The sequence below is a fragment of the Perca flavescens genome, chromosome 10, assembly GCF_004354835.1.
Source record: "Perca flavescens isolate YP-PL-M2 chromosome 10, PFLA_1.0, whole genome shotgun sequence".
NCBI lineage: Eukaryota > Metazoa > Chordata > Actinopteri > Perciformes > Percidae > Perca > Perca flavescens.
The window spans coordinates 3,814,659-3,840,480 of record NC_041340.1 but is presented as its reverse complement, the minus strand read 5'-3'; the positions used below and the strand labels follow the sequence as shown (position 1 = coordinate 3,840,480).

Genomic DNA, 25,822 nt, shown 5'->3' with positions numbered 1-25,822 from the left:
TCTCACCAAAAAGTCCATTTAGTAGCTGTTCTGGAGTATATGATCACATCACATGAAACTCATCAGCAGATGAAGTATGGCCAGTACAGTTGTTGAATCGTAGACAGGGGCGGTTATAGACCTTTTCAAAAAGAGGGGCCAGGCTGGGGCCACATGCGATTTAAGAGGTACCAAATATATAAAGCACAAGTGTTACTTACCACCAACCCTCCATAGATTTGGTTCTACAATAGACTAACAATATACATATAACAATAATACTTATTCAGTCCTAATCTACATTTTATTCATTACTGCATATGAATAATATCCCCTCTTTGGGGATAAAGGTGGGGTTAAAATGTATGAAAATATTTGCCACACTTAGGGGGGAAAGAGGGGGGTTGAGGCTTAATATTATGGGGGCACTGGCCACCGTTGCCCTCACCAGCCCACCAGAACTACCCCTGATCGTAGATGCTTAAATATCTTTTTTTCTGAGCACCTTAAAGTTACAATCTCTAAGATCTCCATTTTGTTCTCTTTGGCGGCACCTACTGTAGGTGTGCGATAGGCGGTAATTGCAATGTTTTTGGATCGCATATTATTTGTGACCTGAAGAACCTTCCGATATTCGATAAACATATAGTCTATAAAAAGAGAACAGAAGTAACAATCAAATGAGGAGAGAAAATGGTGTGAAGAAAGAAAGAAATGGAAAAGTACTCATAAGAAAATAATTTCTATCTAACTTATTACTTTGATATTCTGTCTGTATTTTCTGTTTAGCTGTCGTCTTTGACTATAAAGAATTACAGACCTAGAAAGGTGCTATAGCCAGTAAATATACACGTTCCTTTCCTACTTCTGTATTATGCAGCTGCAGCGTAGCTCCTTCTCTCACCAGCTGAACCAGTTTTTGTCACATGAAGTTTAGTTGGAGAAGCAGTTTTTCCTCCAGAGAGCGGCTTCGCCGGGCTGCAGCCTCGATGCACAGTGACGGACTCCACTTCTGTTTGAGGTCTTTTACTTTCACATTTCCCACAGGGCGGGAGAGAAAGAAAAACGTCTGTCACACTTTATATCCTCCATTAAAAAAGTCTGACAGGGAAGATTATCTGCAGCCTTCCTGATGTTTCTTAGTCAAATTATCTCTGCACAGTTTTCGCTCCCTTTTCAGGACGGTTTGAGAGTCCTTAGAGCTGGCTCCTTTCAGTGTGAGGAATAGGAAAACATCACTGTTGAAATAATCTCTGGCGTCGTCTGAATTTGTGAGTAAACATTAAAAAGGAGGCTAGTTATAATTCATTATGTTTCTCGTTGTGCTTGAGTGTTTCCACGAGGAAATGGAGAATTAATTTCCTCTTCCTGTGGTCGAGTTTACGTCATTTTGTTCTTTTTACGTGTTGTTGAATATTTGTCAAAGGGTAAAAGATGGACACAAAGTTAGATAGATGGATGATAGATGGATAGATGGATGGATGGATGGATGGATGGATGGATCAATGGATAGATGATGGATAGATGGAAGGATGGATAGATAGATAAATAGATAGATAGATAGATAGACGGATGGATAGACAGATAGATAAACGGATATATATAGATGGATGGATAGATAGATAGACGGATGGATAGACAGATAGATAAACGGATAGATATATGGATGGATGGATGGATGGATAGACCGATAGATAGATGGATCAATGGATAGATGGATGGATGGATGGATAGATAGATAGATAGATATACAGACAGAAAGATGGACGGACATTATTAGGATGCATTTGGAAATCACTCGGTGCTACAGCAGCAAAATAAAAGACACACTGCACACATACAGAATAAACAAGAAATAATAAAAGGTATAGAATACTAGAACAACTATTTTTTAAATACAAAGGAAAGAATGTACAAACATATCCAAATGGCGAATAAAAGGTAGAGAGAGTTAATCTCATTTTAAGATGCTTGAAAGAGCGTTAAACTTAGTTTTGGTCCCGGCTTTCTTTTCTTGAATTCAACTAAAGAATCACCCCGCTGAAATTTACTCAGTCTTTAACTTTGTGCACACATAACTATAGCAACAAATCAATACTGGCATTTCTTGTAGCGTAAACAAGTCTAAATTTCCCCTGAGACCCCGAGGACAACTTAACGGCACCTGTACAGCTTGTCAACGCGCTCCTGCTTCTCAAACACGCCTGTCGCATGTTGTTTTCTGCGCCTGGTCATACGTGTCGGCATCAATCTGTCCGCGGCATCACTCAGCCATATGAGAAGGCATCAATCAGCCGCAGGTAGACGCTTTCTGTCAGATCAAACATCACACAGGAAGCGGCTCGGAGCGGAGACGCTGACAGTCGTCACGGCGAACGCACAATCGGTTTGGAGTCATAAAAAGGCAGAAACGATCGGCGAGGAGACATGAAAAGCTGCTGCTGACAAACACAAACACACACTGGGATGACAACACGGAGAGGCGTGTTAGAAAAATTTAACGTTTTTCAGTATGAGGCAAAAAAAAGTAAGATTTATTTAAAAAAACAAACATTACACATCTCAAACAACAAAAGTGTAAGTACATTTGTTCTAAATATTTCATATGCAGGGTTCATACGTATTGAAAAAAACTGGAAAAGTTATGGAATTTGAAAAATGCAAATCCCAGCAGGCCTGGAAAGGTTTTTGAAGCATAAAAAGACCCAGAAAGTTTTGGAAAACTCATGGAATTTTTTTTAACACAGCATAATAATATGTGATTAATAAATGTATTTTCACGTCGTCTTAACCTCAGCGTTGTATTCGGGGAGCGATATTAAGAATCCCACTATGAACCACATACATTATCATTCATTTTATAGTTTAACCTCTGAGGGGAAACTTTAACACAGCTTTGTATTTTTATTGGATAATGTCGACAGACATTTTCAAGAACACAGTCATGGAAATTTGCCAAAAAGTCATGGAAAATTCATGAAAAAGTCATGGAAAAGTCATGAAAAGTCATGGAAAAGTATTGGTTAAAATGCATATGAACCCTGCATATGTTTGTGTTGAAAAAGGAGGTTGCGTGGCCGGGTTGGCTCAGTGGGTAGAGCAGGCGCACATATACTGAGAGGTTTATGGCTCGATGCAGAGGTCCAGGGTTCTAATCCGCCCTGTGACTATTTCCTGCATGTCTTCCCCCTCTCTCTCTCCTCTTTCTCACCTAGCTGTGCTGTCAAATTAAAGGCGGAAAAGCCCCAAAAAATAAATACTGTAAAAGGAGGTTGCTCTTCAACAATGGAGATTCTTGTCGGGAGTGCTAAACCCAAAATCCAAAAAGGCATGTTTGAAAAGGGAAAAAAAAGGTAGCTCATCTCAAGTCCCCAACTCTCATTTTACTTATTAATTAGGCTCACATCACAATAAATGAACGCTGTCGCGTTTTCGGCACACAGCCTTCTTCGGAGCGGTTTCTTTGCTTTGTGCCGAAATGTGTCAGCGTTAATTTATTGTAACGTGAGCCTAATTAAATAAGTAAAATGAGAGTTGGGAACTTGAGATGAGCTACCTTTTCTTCACTTTTCCAACATGCCTTCTTGGATTTTGGGTTTAGCACTCTCGACGAGAATCTCGTTTTATTTAGATTTGATATTTGTTTGAATTATAGTTAGTTTTGTGTCCAGTGTGGTATTTTTCATTTAGTTTTTATCAGAAACAGTCCAATGTTTTAACTGGAACATCGGCAGCCCAAGAGCTCGGTTTCTCACGCACGCACGCACTGCTGAATGCAAAGGAGTAGCTCGGGCTGCGTTTCCACAGTGACAGAGTTAAGAGATTGCAATGTTCCATTAATAAGACCCCCCACACACACACACACACACACACACACACACGATCTCCAAATGCATCTTGGGAAATGGCAGGAGCAGCTACTGTACAGCCAGGGGCTGCGATGCTGCAAATTTATTCACTTTTGTAGGATAATTGAATTTTTCCTTCATAGTAGGCCGATTCCACAGGGGCGTGTGTCACTGTGTGTGTGTGTGTGTGTGTGTGTGTGTGTGTGTGTGTGTGTGTGTGTGTGTGTGTGTACGTACTCGTTTCCTTTTGGACTATTAATAATTGACTGCTTGGCTTTCTTTCACTGTGTAGATTTTACTTCACCTCGCCGCTAATTTGGTCCTTTTTCAGATCTGATCTGCAGCTTTCTCACTTTTCTTCTCCCTTCGTTGGTTGAAGTTATTTACAGTCGAAACACGGACGCTTCTGTTGCGGGGAGGGGTCGCCGAGATTGGTCGACTGTCTCAGCTTCCTGTTTGATGCGCGAGTGTGTGAGTTAACTTCAAGAGACAGGCGTAAACAGGAACACTTTAAACCTACAACATCCGGGATGGTTTGATGCATGGAAAACAACGCTGACAGGTCTGGAAGTCCATCGTGACAGCAAGAGTCACGTCTCTCCGTCTCGGCGGAAACATAAAAAAAAAAAATCTGTTTTCTTCTTTTAACGATCTGCTGCTTATTCCAGTTGTTTTGTCCATCATTCCTAACAGACATCATCTTATTTACAATTTCATAGCAGTGTCGTCAGTGTAGTCGGCTGTTTGTCGAATTGTAGCAAAAATATTGAAGTCTTGGGCGAAGTAGAGTTAAGTCCAGGGACAGAGGAGACAAAAGTGGACTCTCAGGTATCCACGGAGACGGAAACAAGTCCTCCAAACCATACAATCAGTGGTGTGATCTATGTGATATGCAGGTATATGCAGTATAGCCACTAAGAAAGCTCCAGGGTTTCCATATACCCACTTAAAGATGCTCAATGACACGCTACAACATACTTTACATTATATTTTTGATAGATTTTGTTTTTCTTCTTCACATAGGCTAAATAAAGGGATGTCCACCGTAAATTGGTGCATAAAAATGTGTCAGAATGCAGGAAATAAAGTCGTTGATGCTCAAAACGTCCCTGGGGGAGGACACCCATACCCCTCTACTATGATATGGACCCCCAAAAGGCCCATTCTGGCCCATATAAACAGTATAGGCCCATACATATACAGTACAGTATACCCACTACAATACATTAGACTACACCACTGCATACGACGATTTGGGTTGTTTATTTCCCCCCCCCCCCTCTAATACGACCCATAAGAGGGTTTTCCATTCTCATATCTAAACCAGAGAAGGTAACGCTCCCAGTTTGGTTAGGCTTAGGAACCAAAACTACTTAGTTAAGTCAGATTAATGACTTAAATTAATTAAATTAAAAATGACAAAACATTGGGAAAAGCAACTACAACAATGAAAAAACATTAATAAAAAACGCCCCAAACACTGAAAAATGATAAAGCGATATACATTTTTAAATAAGTGACCAAAACGTACAGGCTGTAGGTGGTGCCAGAGGAGCTGGATTTATTTTTATATTCCATAATTCATGTAGTTCTACTGGAACATAGGGTCAGTTTCAGCAAATATGACAGAAATGTAGTTTTATAAGTCTTACCTAACGCACCTTTTCACATGAGTCGTAATTGCTGCCGGAACAAACTGTATTTGGGAGGGTTTTTCGGGGGAGCAAAGTCTCGACAGAAATGGACTCCGATTTATCTACTTAGAGACAACAATGGGACTCTTGTCTCCACATCTGAGTCGGATATTTTCTCTACATAGACACCAAAGTTGCCTTTAGGTTTCGTTACAGAGGTGAAAATGGACTCCACGCAGACAAAGTAATGGACTCAGGTCTCAGGTGTTCCCACAGGCGTGTCCACATGTAGGAAAGATAACAGACCCAGAGGACGGGAACACCGCGACACGAAGCCCATTATTCCCCTCATTATTTTCGGACACCTTTTCATTTCGCTGTTATTCATAGCTCAACAGAACACCGGGACAGAAAGTGGCTCAAAATGTGGCATTTGGGGAGGACAAATGTTATATAAATGGCCGCCTTTTGCACAGTTATGCGTCTGTGGCCATTTTTATTCATTCAAGAAACTCTTAACAGCCCCAGATTGTATTTTTGGATCGGGCTAGACTTCTCCGCTGAGCTCGAACAGAGTAAATGTAGTGTGCAGTTAAATCTGGCCACAATATAGAAAAGCATAAACATGTCTGGAAATGAGAATCTATTACAGTCGTTGGTCAGCTATAGTTGGACATTTATCTCAGTGAACAAGACAAAAAGTGATGCTTCCCAATCTGATGCGAGTGCCCTGGAGTTGCTGGTTTGCAGCACGAACGCCCCCCCCCCCACCCGTATAAAATTACCAGAAAAAAACAACCCGAGAACATTATATTTCCCTTTTACACAGATGCACATGTGCCAGCTCTCATTCCAGCCGGAATATCTGTATTCAGGTCAGTTTTGTGCGTTCAAAGCAAACACAACAAACTATGTTCCTCAGCATCTTTAATGACCTCTTTCTCTCTCTCACTCACACACACACACACACACACACACACACACACACACACACACACACTAGGAAGTGGTCAAATATTAATAACCAGGAGAAGCTGCTGTGTTATTGTATGTGATATAGCTCGGGGCAGTTTCTTTTGTACTTGCTTTGGTTTCACTTTTCAGCCTCCACTCTCAAATACAATACGTTACAAATAAAAGCGTTGGTTGGATCTTTTGGCTCCGATCTGACGTCTGGTTCCACCAGGCTCCACCAAAACATGTTTTTTTTCATGAATCTGTAGCAAAGTTAATCGATCAATCAAACGTTTATTTATACGGCACTTTACAGCAACCGGCAGGTATCCAAAGTGCTTTACGTCAGGAATCATGACTAAAACAGCATTACATGCAATAAAAAGAATAAAAACATAGAAAACAGTCAAATCAGAAAAGGTTACGTAGAAACGGGAGGAGGAGAGGGAAATTGTCAGACCACTACTACGTATTAAAAGCCATTCTAAATAGATACGTTTTGAGTTTGGATCTAAACAGAGCTCCATCTGTAATGGTAACTTAAAGCCTAAAGGGTAACTTGTTCCAGAGTCTCGGGACAACAACCCACTGCTAGCAGCTCGGCTCGGCCGCGGTGCCCAGTCCTCCTTTTTCCATCGCAGATTTATGGCGTTTTTCCATTACACGGTACCTGCTCGCCTCGCCTCGCCTCCGTGCACTGTGCGTCCCTTTTCCATTGCAGATTTTAGTACCGCCTCAGCGTGGCAGGTCATCATAGCAGCTGCCGTGGGCGTGGCTTGGTAGCGTTGCATTTCCCCCGACTCATTTCCTGGTTCTCGTTCTCCGTAAACAACATGAAATCAACAAGATAGTTAACTTTTCCTGCTCCAGATTTCCCACCGTGGTCAGATAGAACAGGGGAGACACTTTGTTTCTCTCACTATATGACTCTAGAGTCACTACTCGCTGCGGAGCCAATCGCCGTCACTCTATCACTTCTCCCTCGCTCACCAGCCACACACACACACACACCCCCACACGGCGACTCGCCACACTCACCAGCGCACCAGTATAACCATCAGGCCACTTGTATGCTGCGGAGAAAGCTCTGCGTTGAGCCTCCGGCAGCAAAAAAAACACCGCTGGCTAAACTATTTAAAAATGCCGTCTGTCGCTAGCAATGCAGTGATCAGTGACGATTCTTTCCGACCAATCAGCAGCCTGCAGGGTTCTCACGTCACCTTCTCGGCTCGCCTCAGCTCGCTTGGAACCTCGACTGAGGTTATACTAAAAAAAGTACCTGTTAGCAGGTACCAGGGACTTTTTTTTCGTAATGGAAAACCAAAAAAGGCGAGTAGAGTTAAGGCGAGTAGGTACCATGTAATGGAAAAGCGCCATTAGTACCGCATCGTGCGTGAGGCGGGCGTGGCTGGTCGTCAATAGCTACGCCGCAGGAAACTGCTGTGACCTAACGCGACGCACACACACAGAATGTGGAAGGTGTGTTGTGTTTTTGATTCTCGGCATGTGGCTGTTTGCCAGAAGACGCATTTAGCTTTCAACCGTCTGCCGCTAGCAACGATGACGCAGCGATCAGTGACCATTCTCTCCGACCAATCAGCAGTCAGCTTTTGGTATCGCCTCAGCTCGCTTGGAACCTCGACGGAGGTGATAGTAAATAAAGTACCTGTTGGCAGGTTAGTAAAGGTATAGGGCAGCGTGGTGGCGTTGCGTCACGCTGAGACACACTTGCAGTATGTCTTTGTGTTTTCAGCCCAGTTATGGTGTTCAGACTGTTAAAGGTTGAGTAGGATACCTTTTATAAAAATGAAGAAAAATGTGTTTTTTGTCATATTTGCTGAAACTGTCACTACATTTTGACAGTGTGAGGCAGATTTTCTTCCTCCTGTTGCTCCCGTTGGCATTTGTGTTTCATTCTTTATGCAACACATTCTTCACTCCCATCGCGTCAACAAGGCGACGCTCGGTCAGGTGCCTTTGACGTATGTTATTGACCCAAAAAACTCTCCATTATCATGTCATATTTAGACGCAGCTGGGCTGGAGTCTGTAGGTCTCTCAGTGTAGAACGATGGGCACTACGCACACTAAACGGGCGCCATCTTGACTACGCAGCGGAAAGGGGAGGGACCAGGGACGTCGGCCGGCAGCTGATTGGACGAACGCGTCACGTGGGTCTGGCTTCTCCCGGATTTCACAACACCGCATAACGGGCGGCTCGTTCAGAATGAGATCACTTTTATGCACCAATTTACGGTGGACATCGCTTTATTTAGCCTATGGGTGAAGAAGAATAACACAGACAACAATTCAAAATATATCAAAAATATAATGGAAAGTATACTGTTGCGTGTCATTGGGTCATCTTTAAGTGGGTATATGGAAATCCTGGAGCTTTCTTAGTGGCTATACTGCATATACCTGCATATCACGTAGACTACACTGCTGGTTTAACTGACATGCGGCACAAGAACAGGACAGTTAGGTTTAGGAAAAAATGGTGGGTGGGGTTACAAAAAGTACGTTTCAGTGACCTGAAACCTGCCGTGGCATCGGCATCATTTCCCACCGACTGTGTCCTCCTCGCCTTGGCTGCCGCGTCGCTCGGTCGCTCGGTTGTTGGTTTTCGACACCGTGGGCTTAAAGCAAAAGAAGGAAATGGATTTACACGTCGCAGGAAGCAGAGGGGAGGCTAAGGCGACTTATTTTAAACATGTCGGTCAATATGTCAATGTCAGAGGCAGGAGCAGAGCCACCGAGGAGGAGACACCGCCGCCACCGCCGATGTGAAATCAACGAGAAAACCCATCAGGGCGAGAACCACAGTAGATAGATTAGTAGATTCCTTCAGCCTCTTTGGCTTTTGTTCTGCCTTCAGAAAGAGTCCGCGGGTGAATTAAACCGGGGGAATAGTTGTCTGTCTAATAACTTCACACCGCATGAGGCGGGAAGGGGTGGGGGGGGGGGGGGTAGTTTTAGACTTCTGAAAAGCATCAAATGTTGATGTTTGTTGGAGAATCAAAAACCCCCAAACGATTTTCATCTTCATCGCTCTCTCGCGCTAATTAGTGAAAGAACAGATGACATTTAAACATCTATAATTACCTTTTTCTTCTTTCCCTCCGTCTTTGAGATAAATCTATCTCCATTTCCTTCATTTTCTGCCAAGCCCGACTTCTCACCCCCCACTTCCCTTTTTCCTGTCTTCTTTTCCTCCACTTTCACTTTCATCTCCCCCCTTCACCTCCCTCCCCTCCATTCCTCCTCCCCTTCGTCCCCCTTTCCCAGCTCTGTGTCGATTAATTAATTGCCGGCTAATTTAATTTCTCAAAAAGTAATAACTTGTTTAAGCATGAATAAAGACTGACAAGGCAAAGTTCTAATCTGCCCAAAGTTTAATTAGAGCTGGCAAGGTTTCCACACAGAGCCCGACTGGGGGGTCAGAGAGAGAGAGAGAAGATGGACTGATGGAGAGAGGAGGCAGCACAGAAAAGAGGGAAAGAAATAAAGAAGTTGTATTTCCTGCTGTTCAGATTATGTACAACGTGGTCCTCTTTAAAAGACCAGATCGCACACAATGCTTCTGGTTCCAAAAACAACGACACAAATCAGAGTTTCTGCAGGTTTCACCAAGTCAAATTTAAGACAGTTTGAGACCAGTAGAAATGGAATTTAAGACCTATATCATGACATCAAAAAAATAACATTTATTTCATCATAACGGTTATGTTTAACTTCATCTAGGACACAAACTCCACTCCCCCGCATGAAAGCCCTGAGTTTTGGAAACCAGATCTTTGCGCTCTTTATCTGGGGACCATCAGAATATGTACCAAAATGGGATCGCAATCCATCAAATATTTGTCGAGATTTTTCGGAGAATGAGCCTAGAGGGCAGCGTCCATTGTCAATTTGATTATTATCATTACATTTTAAAGTAAGGTTAGGTTACAGTTTTGTAAAATCTTTATAGGAACACAGAGTGTAGAACACTCTGATAAACCGGGATCATGCTGAACTTCTGATGGCAACACATAAGACTGTGTGTGTGTGTGTGTGTGTGTGTGTGTGAGTGTGTGACCATGAATACAGATTGAGGCTTATAGCCGTGTGTGTGCTCCCTGCTCGGTAAAAACAACTACCCTGTTGTTATATTTCCGAGAGAAATCTCAGCAGATAATGTCGTGGTAAGAATATGATCACAGTCTGAGGTCATGCCGCTGCAAGTCCGGGTGTTTCAGTCCGGTAGAACATGGAGTTGCATTTGAAGTCTGCACACATCACACTAGGGCTTCTAGACTACAAATAGGACCATAGGCCCCAAATATTTAGAAGAGAGAGAGATTTGTCCTCCTCAAAGAATATGAAAGACAAAACCCAAAAGATGTAAAAATAACCGTTCAATACAACAATGAAGTGCATAATACAGAAGAATAGTTAATATTAATAATTACCTTTACATCAATAAAGACATTTTCAGCATCAATTGATGCAGAAAGGGTGCAAATTGATGCATTAAAGATCTCCACAGCGCAAGTGTTTGGTGCTCAAAATTTTAAAGGGGAAGGACCCCCAGAACCCACAGTTATAATGGGACACCCCCACCCCCCCAGTGTTTAAACAAAACCTACTACGCCCTTGTCTAGGACTACAGTTGAAAATTAGCCAACTGGCTGGAACATTTACAGAAATGTTGAGTGATGTGCATTGTCCTAATAAGCAAAGTACGGTGGCTGAGATGTGCCACAAGTATTGACGGGCAACACGCTTAACCTCTGAGAAACTAGGACATGTCACTGACCAGCAAGTGCACTCGCAATGACGCATATCTCAAAATTGTCTATATGACAGTTTGTTTACTGTTATACAAGTCCGCCGGATGTCCCTCTATTCTGCCAGATGTCCGTCCCCTTCCTCTGTCTCTGTGTTGGCGTTCTGTGTAGGACTATGGTTATCTGCTCCTCAGATCTCTGCAGGGTAAATCCAGACAGCTAGCTAGACTATCTGTCCAATCTGAGTTTTCTGTTGCACGACTAAAACTACTTTTGAACGTACACATGTTCCACCAAAACAAGTTCCTTCCCGAGGCTATTTAGCAGAGGCTCCGTCCGCCCAAAACGATTATGATTGGTTTAAAGAAATGTCAATAAGCCAGAGCACGTTTTTCTCCCATCCCAGAATGCTGTGTGGACTGGCCAGACCCTCCTCTGCAGCGCTGTGGAGGAGGTAGAGTTTAGATTCTCTGACTGAGCCCGAACTTGACTCGGCCCGACCCACGGGCAAACAACTCTGAATTGTAGTTGAGAACGTCAGTTATAACGCCCCACATATTAAAAACCTGTCGGGTTCACAATCACAGTTAATGTGTCGGGCCGGGCCGGGCTGGGCTCCGACACATCGTGCACGGGCTCGGGTAGGGTCGGGCTTGATTTTTTTGGGGCCCGATCTAAGCTTCAGGAGGAAGGTCTGCCAAAGCGAGACTACCTTCTGTCTGACACGTCTCTCAGTCAAGCGTAGACAGAGATTTAGGATGCCATGATCATCTGATCCGACAACATGACCTCCCAAACACACGGAAGAGCGTAAATGTTGTCTTCTGTGATCCCGGCTCTGTGGTTATAGCCTCAAGGGAGGGAATCTAAGTCAGTGACATGTTTCTTAAACTAAATTATTTTCAATTGTGTGTATGTGTGTGTGCGCGCGTGTGTGTGTGTGTGTGTGGGGGTTGTTGGCGTCACCAGTCACTGCAGCGGGGGAAGCAGCAGCAGCAGCACGTCTTTTCTCCTGGACGTCTTTGAGTGTTCAGAGCGGCTGCACCTCCTCTCACTCCTCTATTGTTCCCATAAGATAAATTGGAGCCATTGTCATCGACAGAGAAAAGGCATTAATTGAAGGTTTCCCTGCTGCAGCTTTAACTGCAACACACACACACGCACGCACGCACGCATACATAAGCCCGGCTTCAAAGTAATTAAACACATTAACACTTCAAGCAGAAGCAGAAAAAAAGAGAAGCTGTCTTTTGTGTACATTCGCTTCCATTTATCACCCAGGACTGAGCAGAGAGAGGGGAAGCACCAGGGTTTAGCATATCTCTGCTGCGACTAAAGTGATGGAGCGGAAAAGAAGAAGAAGAAGTGGAGGAAAAGGAGGGGAAAAAAAGGGAAAGGGAGAGCCAATCCGACTGGGCTCTTTACTCTAGTCGGCAGCGTAAAAATGTCAGACACTCATCTGGAAATTATTTCCATTTCATACCACTGACATCTTTCCCAAGCGGTGGGGACTCTGAAATCTAATTAGTCTGACCGGAAAATGGTGACCAAGGTAGCGCAGTGTATTATGCAGAGAGAGAGAGAGGCTGTCAGGGCGAGCGAGGGTCCCCGGGGTTAACTGAAACTCAGGAGTGCAGATAAGGGGCTGGAGGGTGGGTGGGTGGGGGGGACTCAGGAGGGATACTCCATTTTAAATAGCCTTGGCTAATAGAGGCAACCTTGAATTCAACGTTACGGGCCCTCTGACAGAGCCGCCGAGGCTCGCCGAGGGGACTGGAGAGAGAGCGGGAGAGATAGCATTTCCTCCTCCAGGGGTTAACCCAGAACTTTTACAAACGTCTCTGAAATACTGATGAGAAGGAAATCTACAATCATAAACTAAAGCTGCTGCCATCGTGCGTCTCTGTGGTCAACTGTACAAGCATTAACAGTTTGAAGCCCTCAAAGGGCCCTATTTTTTTGGCGTGTCCAAATCCGCTTTTGCTAGTTTGATGGCGAAAAAAAGGGTCTGTGTGCCCGGCGCATGGTTCTAAAGGGTTGTACTTAGTGTCTTCATTAATTCATAGGTGTGTTTTGGGCGTAACATGCAATAAACCAATCAGACATCATCTCCAATTCCCTTTAAAAGCCAGGCGCGTTTGGACCTTGGAGCATTGCTGTTATGATGGAGGATTTGGCAGAGATTACGTTATTGTCTGCCTCTGTGTAGAAGTGGTGAATGTAGGCTACAGCTCACAGCAACTTAATACTATATAGTGTTGGCAAATGGCTTTTTATTGAGTTTTATAGACACTGAAAAGCATGGGGACTTATTTTCACCAATCTTATTCCACACAACAGTCGCGATGTTCCTTTCAGCTACACGCTCATGCACCAGTTAGTTTAGTGTAGTTAGTTTGATACATCCAGCAATCGTGTGGTCCGGCGACTTTCCCGCGCAGAAACTCGAGTGAAGATAATGACCTCTTCTGAAGAGTCCATCATGTTTTTTTTAATCCTCCGTGTCCTCCTTGGCTACTAGCAACTGTGTGGAGGAGGGGTAAGGGTGGTGCGCAATCACGGAAGGCTTGTATCATGTGGACGCAGCAACAGCGTTGTTGTCCTTACTTAGAATTCCTCATGGGGGAGACAAAAACTACGCACTATAGCTTTAAATCAACATTGATTGATTAGTTGACAAAAGTTAGTTAGTGGACTAAGATCTTCAATAGTTGAGGACAGCCCTAGTTAAAGTACAGCAAAGGTTAGCTAGACAACCAAAAATACTTGGTTAAAGTTAGGAAAAGGTAGATCTGCCACTCTGAAACTGGCAGGTTTCAGAACGCTGGAGATTGGTGCTTTGCAAGTAGTTGCAAGTTTCAGCTCGTCTTGTCACAGATTTTTGGTCTGAACTGGGCTGCAGGCCTCAAGACACAAAACAGTAAAGTCCGTATCTAATTCTTGAGGTGACCAAATTCTCATTGATGATGTATGTGCTTTAGTCACTAATGGGAGTCAGCAGAAGTTAAAGCGGCATCTGATCTTCCTTTGTAGTGGCACCAAAATGGCCCGTGTCCACCACCGGAGGTAGGCCTTGTTATCCAACCCCCGTCGTTGATCTTACATCTTAGCCACAACCCACCCTAACCTCCCAAACTCTTCCTCCCGCCACGCTCGCAAAATTACCTCAATCTCAAAGCAGAGCCAATTAGTTCTTGTGCTTAATAAGGACGAAAACGACCGCCGTCAGCCCAGTGCTAAATTCTGTGATTAGAGCTACACGTGGCTGTGCCGAGGGCCAGAACGGGGTCACACTCTGATTCGAGTGCATATTGAGGATTTTTTTTGCAGTAGTGCATTCCCCACCTAGTACACTCGCTACACTACAGCCAGTTTGAAACCAATCCTCCTTTCTTCTCGCCATACTATTCTGTTTTAAATTTCTGTTGACTGCTGTTAATGCACACTCAACACTTCCACCTCGTTTACCTCTCAGCTTGATACATTCCTTACTATGCCCATTTACACAGCGCTAATCCACTCAGCACGACAAGAGTCGTGCCGTAGACTAATCTGTGTCAAGCTATTGTCAATGAAGACACACTTCCTGCTCTGGATTTTATAGATGTTTCACATTAAAAGCCTTCTAGTGTCCCCAAAGGAATTAGTTTCTTCTTTTGTGGCATGTTATGGTATAAAAAAATAATAAATCCAGCTCCTCTGGCACCACCTACAGCCTGTAGTGGGATTTGCAAAAATCCACAGCTCTCTGTTTAGATGCACCAATCAGGGCCAGGGGAGGTATCTAACTGCGTGTCAATCACTGCTCATGCACACGCATTCATTCTCCCTTGTGGGGGGAGGGGCTTAGGAGACCGTTTTGGGCTTTAGCGGAAAGTGGGGAGGGACTGAGAAGTTGTCAATGTTCCAATTTCTAAGTGCTAAGTCCTGGATCTTTACAATCCTACCTATGGCACCTTTTAATATAATGAGAAAACACTCAGTACTTTTTATTTGTTAAAGCATTTCATTCACACAGGAGTATACAAAAAAGAAGGCTTTACGTATTTACTAATTACCAGAAAACATGCTATATATATAGTGATATATATCGAAATATGAAATTACCAATATGTATGAAATGTACCACTTACCTACTTGCTTATATTGCACGTTTAAAAATGTGCCAGGCATGGGAGTGAGTATGCCCTTTGAGACACTAGAAAGCTTTTAATGTGAAATGTTTTTGCAAACTTCAGGAAGAAGGTAGGAAGAGATAAGTTTTGTTGACAGCAACTTAATACCGTTAACTGTTAATGCCAATTGGAGTGAAAACTCTTTTTCTGCTAACATGCAAATGTAGCTTTAGAAACTAATGTAACATACATTTACTTTCTTATGTTGTGTGTATGTTCTTTTATTATTAGTCAGTCTCCGTGCGCGTTAGTGACATGTCTGTGACATGACTCGCTTTCATTTGAGATGAGTTGCGATGCAACAGTTTGATCACGTCATGCTACTACCGGAGGGATTGAACAGAAGCTGAGCTTCCTGTTTATCTGCTCTTCTACTCGTAAACACATCACCTGCTCAAAGATGGCTCCCCCGAGAAAGACGCTGCGCTCTGACAAGTGATCGGAGAGCTCGTAAAAGTGACAAACAGGATCGTCTGTAAAGAACTGGTGAGGGTTAGCGCAGAGAGGACAGATACTTGGAAAATACAAAGTCTCAGGGTTGACGTGACATGGTTTCTAGTTTTGGATGGATTCTAAAGCCCTTTCAAAAGACATTTACTTCAGAATCGGACAGTTTTCTCGGATTTCGGTGTTTCCTGGAGGCTGTTTTATTTAGAAAGAGCCTTACAGAGTTTTAGAAAGGGCCGATGGTCACACAAGAGGAAAGGCTAAGGGCTCACTTGAAAAAAAAAACATGCTCAGTGCCCCCAGCGCAGGAATTAAGCCCCCTTCAGAAGAAGAAATACCTTTATTAATCCAGCAAGGATTTCACTCTGTTGGTACAGTCCGAAACGTTTTAATCACGTTTTATGAAGTTTTGTGCCAAGTTGTTGCTTTTTCGCCATTTTTGGTCCCTATTTTGTAACTTTTCTGTCACTTTTTTTGATGTTTTTGACACTTTTTCAACCCTTGTTTTCACTTTGTTGAAGTTTTGTCACTTTTTAAATAAAAATGTTTCACTCCGTTGGTACAGTCCAAAACATTTTAGTCAAGTATTATAACACATTCTCACTCACATCTCGTAAAAATACGGACGCTTGGTCAGGTGCCTTTGTCATTGTTATATAACGCTGAAAGTCTCCTTTAGCGTCATATAACGTGCTTTCAGAGCCGGCCCGACCCATAAGCGAACTAAGCGGCTGCTTAGGGCCCCAGGGCTACCAGAGAGCCCCCAGGAGCGCTTGAAATGTCCCACAATAGAGCTCATAACAGAGCCGGTCTATTTAAAGATAGTGTTGCTGCTAATAAGTCTCACATTCGTCTTTAAATGCTTATTTGTACATTATGAGTGCTTAAACTAATATTTGCAATACACAAGTTGGTGTTACAGTGCATTTTGCCAGTCAAGTAAAAATGTTTCAGCACCACGGACAGCGACAGCTGATGGACACTCACAGCGTTGGTGCTGAACAGGCCAAGTGCCCTCAATCAGTGCCACGCTATATAATTGACATGGCACTATTATATAGTAATATATATATATATATATATATATATATATATATACAGTGAGGAAAATAAGTATTTGAACACTCTGCTATTTTGCAAGTTCTCCCACTTAGAAATCATGGAGGGGTCTGAAATTGTCATCGTAGGTGCATGTCCACTGTGAAATCAATGTTAATATTTGGTACAGTAGCCTTTGTTTGCAAGTACAGAGGTCAAACGTTTCCTGTAGTTTTTCACCAGGTTTGCACACACTGCAGGAGGGATTTTGGCCCACTCTTCCACACAGATCTTCTTTAGATCAGTCAGGTTTCTGGGCTGTTGCTGAGAAACACGGAGTTTGAGCTCCCTCCAAAGATTCTCTATTGGGTTTAGGTCTGGAGACTGGCTAGGCCACGCCAGAACCTTGATATGCTTCTTACAGAGCCACTCCTTGGTTATCCTGGCTGTGTGCTTCGGCTCACTGTCATGTTGGAAGACCCAGCCTCGACCCATCTTCAATGCTCTAACTGAGGGAAGGAGGTTGTTCCCCAAAATCTCGCAATACATGGCCCCGGTCATCCTCTCCTTAATACAGTGCAGTCGCTCTGTCCCATGTTCAGAAAAACCCCCCCAAAGCATGATGCTACCACCCCCATGCTTCACAGTAGGGATGGTGTTCTTGGTATGGTACTCATCATTCTTCTTCCTCCAAACACGGTTAGTGGAATTATTACCAAAAAGTTCTATTTTGGTCTCATCTGACCACATGACTTTCTCCCATGACTCCTCTGGATCATCCAAATGGTCATTGGCAAACTTAAGACTGGCCTGGACATGTGCTGGTTTAAGCAGAGGAAACTTCCGTGCCATGCATGATTTCAAACCATGACGTCTTAGTGTATTACCAACAGTAACCTTGGAAACGGTGGTCCCAGCTCTTTTCAGGTCATTGACCAGCTCCTCCCGTGTAGTTCTGGGCTGATTTCTCACCTTTCTTAGGATCATTGAGACCCCACGAGGTGAGATCTTGCATGGAGCCCCAGTCCGAGGGAGATTGACAGTCATGTTTAGCTTCTTCCATTTTCTAATGATTGCTCCAACACTGGCAATTTCCCCGTAGCCTTTTCCAGCCTTGTGGAGGTGTACAATTTTGTCTCTAGTGTCTTTGGACAGCTCTTTGGTCTTGGCCATGTTAGTAGTTAGTAGTTAGTAGTTAGTTAGTACTTATTTGCAGCTGTATCATACAAATAAATAGTTAAAAAAATCATACATTGTGATTTCTGGATATTTTTTTTTAGATTATGCCTCTCACAGTGGACATGCACCTACGATGACAATTTCAGACCCCTCCATGATTTCCAAGTGGGAGAACTTGCAAAATAGCAGGGTGTTCAAATACTTATTTTCCTCACTGTATATGTGTGTTTGATAAAAAGAGCTGGATTATCACAACGTGAGATCATGTGCAGTAACTGGCTTCTTTCAGCTAATAATCTGCAATGTGTGACTTGGCGAGAGCCCCGTTCTCGTCAAGTGACGCAAGAGCTGCGGCGTTTGAGGGGCCCCTAATTGGCACGGGGCCCCGGGGCGGTCGCACCCACGCTATCTCCGCTACTGCCTGTGTCTGACCCATCCACCCCCCCGACCAACTGCCCTACGCTGCCTTCCATAATACTCTTTGCTCTCCCCGCTACGTTCTACAAACACACTTAAGGGCGCCTTTTTCGTTTCTTCAGACGCTGACAGCCGCTGTCCAAACGTCCGTATTTTACGAGTTCGGAGTGAGGACGGGTTGCGTATTATGGCGTCTTTTTTTGACATTTCTGTCCCTTTTTTTCTTTTAGTTTTTTTGGCGCTTTTTCTACATTTGTCACTTTGTCAAAGTTTTGTTGCTTTGTCAGCGCTTTTCCCAACATTTTTGTCGTTTTTTCCCCCCAACGTTTCTGTCATGTGTCAACGCCGTGTTGCTTTTATGATGTTTTTGTCCCTTTTGTCGACATTTTGTCGCTTCTTTTGACGTTTTCATCACCAACCCAACGTTAAGTGATCATTCCACTCTCTGTGCGATGTGTGCCGTTTCATTATGCTGGAATACCAGCAGTCCCCATGTTTGATGGGTAATACTTCAACAAACACAAATGCAGTCTGAAAACGTGCATTTCGGTGTTTACTGGAGCCTTTTTTATTCAGATTGAGCTCTTGAGAGTTTTAGAAAGGGCCGATGGTCGCACGAGAGGAAAGGCTTGGGGCTCACTTGAGACACGGTCTAAAAAAAAAACATGCTCAGTGGCCCCAGGGCAGGAATTAAGCCCCATTCATCCCACTCTCTGTGCAATGTGTGTAGTTGTATTATATTGTAATACTAACTGTTTGAATAGTTTATAAAGTACTGTGACAGGAGAAACAAAAGCACATACAAATCAATACACATCATTGTAATAGTGAAAATAAAAGATGGGGCAGATTTAACAGACAGAAAAACGACAATTGAATGAATAATATTAAATGAATAGGTGATAAGGTATAAACAGAAGACATAACATAAAAGCAAGTGTGGAAAAATGTGTTTTAGGAAGTGATTTAGTCACTGATTCAGTAAAGGTCACAATTCAGTTTCTGACATTCAGATGCTAAAATTGGCTCAAAACTTACATTTGGATATTTGACTTAGTGACTCATACTGAGGGTCAGGATCCCAGTGTTCTTCCTGCTGATGCCTCATGTCTTATTGCAACGCATTCTCACGAAAGGGTTTGTGTTACGATATCATAACAACATTTTCTATGATATCCTATGAAATTACAGCAACCGCCGGCCGGTCATGTGACACTTAAGTTTAGTCGTTACAGTTCAATTTAGCCGAGAAAAGGTGACTCGGAGCTGGATACAGAGCACCATGAGGGGACGGTCTTTTCGTTGGCTGCAGTTAAAGGTACACTGTAGGAATTTCTCCCACCTAGCGGTGAAATTGTGTTTTGCATTCAAACGGATAGTGCTCTGTAGCGCCTCACTTCTTTCAAATGCGTGTTGCAACTACGGTAGCCGTTATGTGTCACGTTGCCTTTTTAATTCCCTTTTCCGCTTTTTTTGGCGACGAGGATTCCTTCTCCTGTTGCTCGGCATAAGTACGATCCTCCATTATGAACTAAAGGTCAGTGACGAGCGCCTCTCACTGATCTCCTTCTCCGTTTCAGCTGGTTTCAGTCACGTGACGCTGGCTCTGAACGAATACGCGTTGTGGATTAGCTAGACAGGTCGGCTAGTGCTTCATGTCCCTCTCAACGATTACAGTTTCTCAAAATGGCGGAACGACGTGGAAGCCTCCTTGGACTTGACCGTCCGATGTAAATACAGATAAGACATTTTTCGCTTACAAGGATAAGTCAGATCATTGGCAGAGGTCATTTTACACCAATGAGGACATATTTATGAATGAAGACACTGATTTTAGCTAATAAAATACTTAAAACACTACACACTGTACCTTTAAGATTTTTAACTTGAATTAAATTTTTACTCGTATCTTATATACAATCTTTATGTAGGCCTATGTATTATCTTATTCTAGACCGATAAGAACTTTTTGATGATGTGTGATAATGTGATGATGTGTGACTCTACTGCAAACAAAATCTACCTTCAGGTATAAATAAAGTAACTTGAACTTGAACACCGGTTCCCTTACGTAGTACTCCCGGGACACGAACACCCGTTTCCTGGGTGAAAGTCTGGTGTTTTCTCCTTAACTTCTTCCATTTACAGACACACAGTCAGGGGTCAGAGGTCTTAGTAAACAAGGGTTTTTTCTCGAGGCTGCAGCCCAGCTGAACTTAGCTGCTGAGTCTTTTTCTCTGCTGCTACTGTTGGTGAAGTGAGTCAAGTTGAGAGTTTGTTGAGCCGTGCAGCTCCGCAGGCGCCCGTGCTTTATAAGCCTCCTGCTGACATCGACGTTCAGAGGCAAAGCACTTATTAAGCAGCCGCTCTGAACTCAGCAGCCACTCGCACATGACTTAACATTTTTGCAAGCACCTTGCTTTTGCATGGGAAGTGCTTAAAAACTAAAATCCACGGCGGCGGCGGCAGCGGCGGCCGTGAGAATGTGGGGAGGGGAGCGCGGTCGCTACTCAGCACTCCCCGGGATTAATACGTACACATCAACCCCGCAAACAGACAGAAAAGCCGACTGTAGCTCCTTTTGCAAAAAAAAAAACAAAACGAGGCAATGAATTTAAATTAGGCATGAAGCAGAGGGCATTTTGGGAAATAAGCGCCATTCCCCTGGAGGACCAGCACCCCCCCACCCCTCCCTCCAACCTCCAGCCTCCAGTATCAAAGAATGATCTAATGTCACGCACAGAAGAAAGGTTACTTTCTGCATACGCATTGATATGTCTGCTTCCATCTCTGACCTTTTTCCATTCTAAGCTGTGATTCTTTAAATGCGAACTCAGCTCTGCGTCCGCCTGTCTGTCAGTTTCTGTCTGTCCGCCTGTCTGTCTCAGAGGCTCAGGATTAAAGTTACAATCGTACCAAAGTAAAGAAAACCCCCAGTGGGGAGAAATCACAAGCTTAATGTTCACAATATCAATGAATATGAGAGGGGGGGGAGAAAAACAAACAGAAATGAAATGATTTTTAAAGCATCTTCTGTGCCTGTCATCTCGCATCGTGTCATTTCTCGTAGGTAAAAGAAAAAAGCAGTTACAGGGTTGTCATTTTTGCCTTAATTGGCAATGGTATGAACAACATCATTAACGTTTTTGATGAAACTGAGCGTGATTTATATTTTTTTTTTTCTCCTTTCAAACCAGCAGATCCTGTTTCACGCTCAGCATCCGCTGTTTGATATGTGGATGCAACAAATTAAGCAACGTTCCTGGCACTTTGTGAACTATTAGTGACTTTAAAAATACGCAGGAGCTTTAATTAATTCCCCTCAAATGGAGAGCGGTGTGTGTGGATAAAGGGATAGACACAGTTTTAATCAGCATCTCTCCCGCTCTTGCCATACTGTAACACTGCACTCTTTTTTAACAGACAAAAGCAACATTTACACGGAGATCTTTACACATAGAAATACCAATGTTTGTGGCTGGAAACCTTTATCTTTTTTCTGTCAAATAGAGTTCTGTTTACAGTCAACTTTACCACTTAACCTTATTATCTCAAAGGAAATTGTTCTGCAGTCAGGCATTAAACAAAATCACCGAGCAAAAGCAATGCGAAATAAAGACAATGCAACAACAAAAACATCATGAATATCAATAAAAGAGAGACAGAGCAGAAAAATGATCAAATAAAAGACAGAAAGCACTTGTAGATGCATCAGTGAAAAATGACTTGTTCATCATAGAAATGTACAATAGAGAAAAATGCAAGGCAGTGCATTTTGTTCAGTCAACGAATTTGGGTTTGTTTGATATTGTACAAAAATGTATGCACAACAATTGGTATGATATCCTTTAAAATTACAGCGAAGCTGGCCGGTCACATGACAGTCACGTTTAGCCGTCATCTTGTGAAGATCCAGGAGTTAGCCAAAATATTTGAACATGGACAACTTCTCAGTCCCTCTCCCCTTTCTGCTAAAGCCCAAAATGGTCTCCTAAGCCCCTCCCCCCACAAGGGAGAATGAATGCGTGTGCATTAGCAGTGATTGACACGCAGTTACACTCCCCCCACCCTGGCCCTGATTGGTGCATCTGAACAGGGAGCTGTGGATTTTTGCTAATTGCACTACAGGCTGTAGGTGGAGCCAGAGGAGCTGACCTGCTTCATGTAGTTCTACTGGAACATAGGGTCAGTTTCAGCAGATATGACAGAAAGTTAGTTTTATAAGTCTTACCTACTACACCTTTAAAGTAGTACTCCCGGGACATTTCCTGGGTGAAAGTCTTGTGTTTCTCCTTAACTTCTTCAGGACATGAACACCTGTTTCCTGGGTGAAAGTCTTGTGTTTTCTCCTTAACTTCTTCCGGGACATGAACTCTGCTCCCCCCTCTTGAAAGCTGTGTGTTTTAGGAGCCAAACATCCCCCCCGACCTCCTCCCTACAAGGATCTTCGTACTCTTATACAGCAGCAGTCAATGTGGTGCTGACAGTAATAAATACGTGGAATGCATACCGATTACAGTGCTTTACTTTTGTAGTAGCTATATGTACGAAAAGTTAATCAGAACAGCCCGGTTCTGTACGAGTCTGAGAACAGAAGATATACAAAATAAAGCCACAGCAAATATGGACAGTTGGCCCTCCCTAGGAGAGCTCTGTTCCTCAACTTCATCTCCATCTCTGATCTTTTTATCCTCCCATGTTGTTTCTATGTTACTCACCCTTTTCCTTGTCTCTGTGATTTTCTCTTTGCAGACCTCAGGCCCCTTCCCGACGTGGCGATGACCGGTAACTGCACCCACGAGTGCACCGAGTTCGGCCACTCCGACTCCTGCTGGATGCCCGGCGAGCCTTCCCCCACCCGCAAGGTGTGCAAGAACGCCCCCAAGCTCTCCACCTTCGTGCCTTACCAGGAGATGGACGGGCAGGAGCAGCTGATGGCCAACGGCAGCCCCAGGCCCATGACGGAGGAGCCCGGGACGGGTGGTGGTGGTGGTGGAGCCAAAGTGGCCAACATGCGCTTCATGACGCCCTACAGCAGTGCCTACCCAGGGAGCGGAGACTCGTCCGGTAAAGACTGTGGGATGGAGGAGATCCCGCTGAGCCAGGCGGTGGAGTACCGCTCGGCCGCTACTCCGGGCGGCCAGACCTCCAAGAGGGAGATCTACCTGTGAGGGCGCAGCTCTCCACCTTGAATCTCCGGATCACCTCCCCTACGCCCCACCCACCCCCCATCATCATCCCTCCGTCGCTGCTCGCCACCACCAGGTCCCGCCCCTTCACTGCCGCCCCCTCTGTGCCTATTACTCGCTGTGCCGCAGCACTGACTCCCCTTCTCCCTTTTTATAACTGCATCCACCGTACAAGGCTTTACACCCACCACCCACCACCCACTACCACCACCATCCTCTAGAAACCAATCAAATGTAAAATAGAATTCATTAAAATCAATTGAAGAAAACACGCGGCTCCTGCTGCTGCGGAAGGAATGTAAACTCACCGCATCGTTGTGATAATTTAATGGGAAACTATTTAGCTACTCACGTATTTCAGTTGGATTTTGTGTGCGTTGCTTTAGGCTATTTTGCTGTGTCGGAATAGAAAAAGAAAAAACGAACTTTCGGGGGGGAGAGAAAGGGAAGAACTATTTGTAAATCCTACTTGCGTATACTGTGTAACGCTATCTATCCTGAATTTCCTTTTTTTTAATTTTTCTCTGTCGACTGCGGAGCCTCCGGGAAAATAAATTTTTTGAGCCGAGTTGCATCAAATCAACCGGAGCTCGTTTTTTTAATCAGGAGCAGCTTGTCGTCAACGAAAGAAGCTGTTTTCCAATCTCCGGAGTTGTTGTTGAAAACTTTTTCAGGTCTGTTCTTTTAGGTTTTTTTTTTTTTTTTTTTCTTTTTTTTTTCAGTGTACAGAGCTGTAAATACTACAAACAGTGACGGAGGAAACTGCTGTGGCCGTTAGGTGTGGATCAGTGGCTGTCCGTGCTGTCAGCAGACCTTCACGTTGACGTCAGATCGATGGACTGAAAAGACGTCCGCATGTACAGAGAAACGGCGCCGCGGGCGTTCACGTCACACTGCAGGAACCTGGACTCTTGAGCATCACCGACGGTGCCGAGTTACAAACATGAGACTTTTTATTATTTATTTTTTTTCTCTCCTCTACAACTTTACAACACTTCAATTTGGGTTTATGAGGGGACAAAACCATCCGAGGTGCACCGACACCAATTCATTCAGAACCGAAAGAGTTCGGAGTGCTTCAGTCAGTGAATCGGCTAAAGCTGAGTACCGATTATATTACTAATGCTCTTGTCAGTAGTATACCATAACACAAAAACTGAACATGAATGCGTGTGACCGTTAAATTTATTCTCACAGTCAGCCATCCCAAAAAAAAGTCTCATGGAAAAAAACATATTTTGGTTGTGACGGTAAAAAATTAAATTATCATTTTCCATTATTAAATTGACTTTTCCAACTGTGTGTTTCCACGTGTTTTACACGTGTGATGTCTCACAGCTGGGAAGTCCTGCTTACATCGTCTTGAGGCTGCAGTGTTATTGCAGCTATTAGTCTATCAACCAAAACGATAATATATCGGCAACCATTTTGATAATCTGTCAAATTTTACGTTTTTTTAAATCAAGCAAAAGTGTCAAACAAAAAGGGGACTGCCCATTTCTCCTACGCACCATTGTTCCGATATCTCAATAACCCGAAAAATTCCCTTTGGTCCTACAGCCCGCCACTAGTCCGACGGCGAAATTACGAACCACTATGGTCACGCCAAAACCCGCCCTACAAAGCAGCTTGATTGGTTGGGGTTAGGCATTTGACCACGAATAGTTAAGGTTAGGATAGCCAATTGGTCAGGGGATAGGACCTGAACAAATTGGGTTACGTTACCTTGCGTAAGCACGGACGCCTGGCCAATAAATGCTATTGAAGGGCGGGTCTTGGCGTGGCATTAGTGGGGTTCATAATATCGCTGGTGGACGTCGGACTAGTGGGCTGTAGGACCAAAGGGACATTTTAATTGAGAGTTCGGAACAATGGAGCGTCAGAGAAATGACACGGCACCGGAAAAAAGTCGAGAGGTCATTAAACTTTGAGGTTCATCCTCTGGGAAGCAGGAATGTGATCAGTAAATCTCGGATTTTGTTATTTCCGGAGTTAAAGCAGAAGCATTAATATTTGTCTGAGGGTGGAGCTAAAAGAATCAGATCACCAAAATGTTTGTTTTTTACTTTATGCTCTGGGGAACATGAATATTCACGATACATTTAAATTAAAATCTGCCCATTTGTTTTTGGAGATACTCTACGTTGAGGATCAAATCATTACTCAAGTTTGGAAGATTTGCCTGATGGTG

At 43.7% G+C, this 25,822-nt stretch overlaps 1 protein-coding gene across 3 annotated transcripts in view; it reads left to right on the top strand.

The window, feature by feature from the left end:
- Positions 1 to 23,613, top strand: part of LOC114563081 (protocadherin-1) — a 255,904-nt gene extending 232,291 nt beyond the window's left edge. For all 3 annotated transcript variants that reach the window (XM_028589865.1, XM_028589864.1, XM_028589863.1), the window contains one exon: positions 23,195 to 23,613. In XM_028589865.1, the coding sequence (XP_028445666.1) occupies positions 23,195 to 23,613 (419 nt within the window). The remainder of the gene's footprint in view (positions 1 to 23,194) is intronic.
- Positions 23,614 to 25,822: the final 2,209 nt, after the last annotated feature.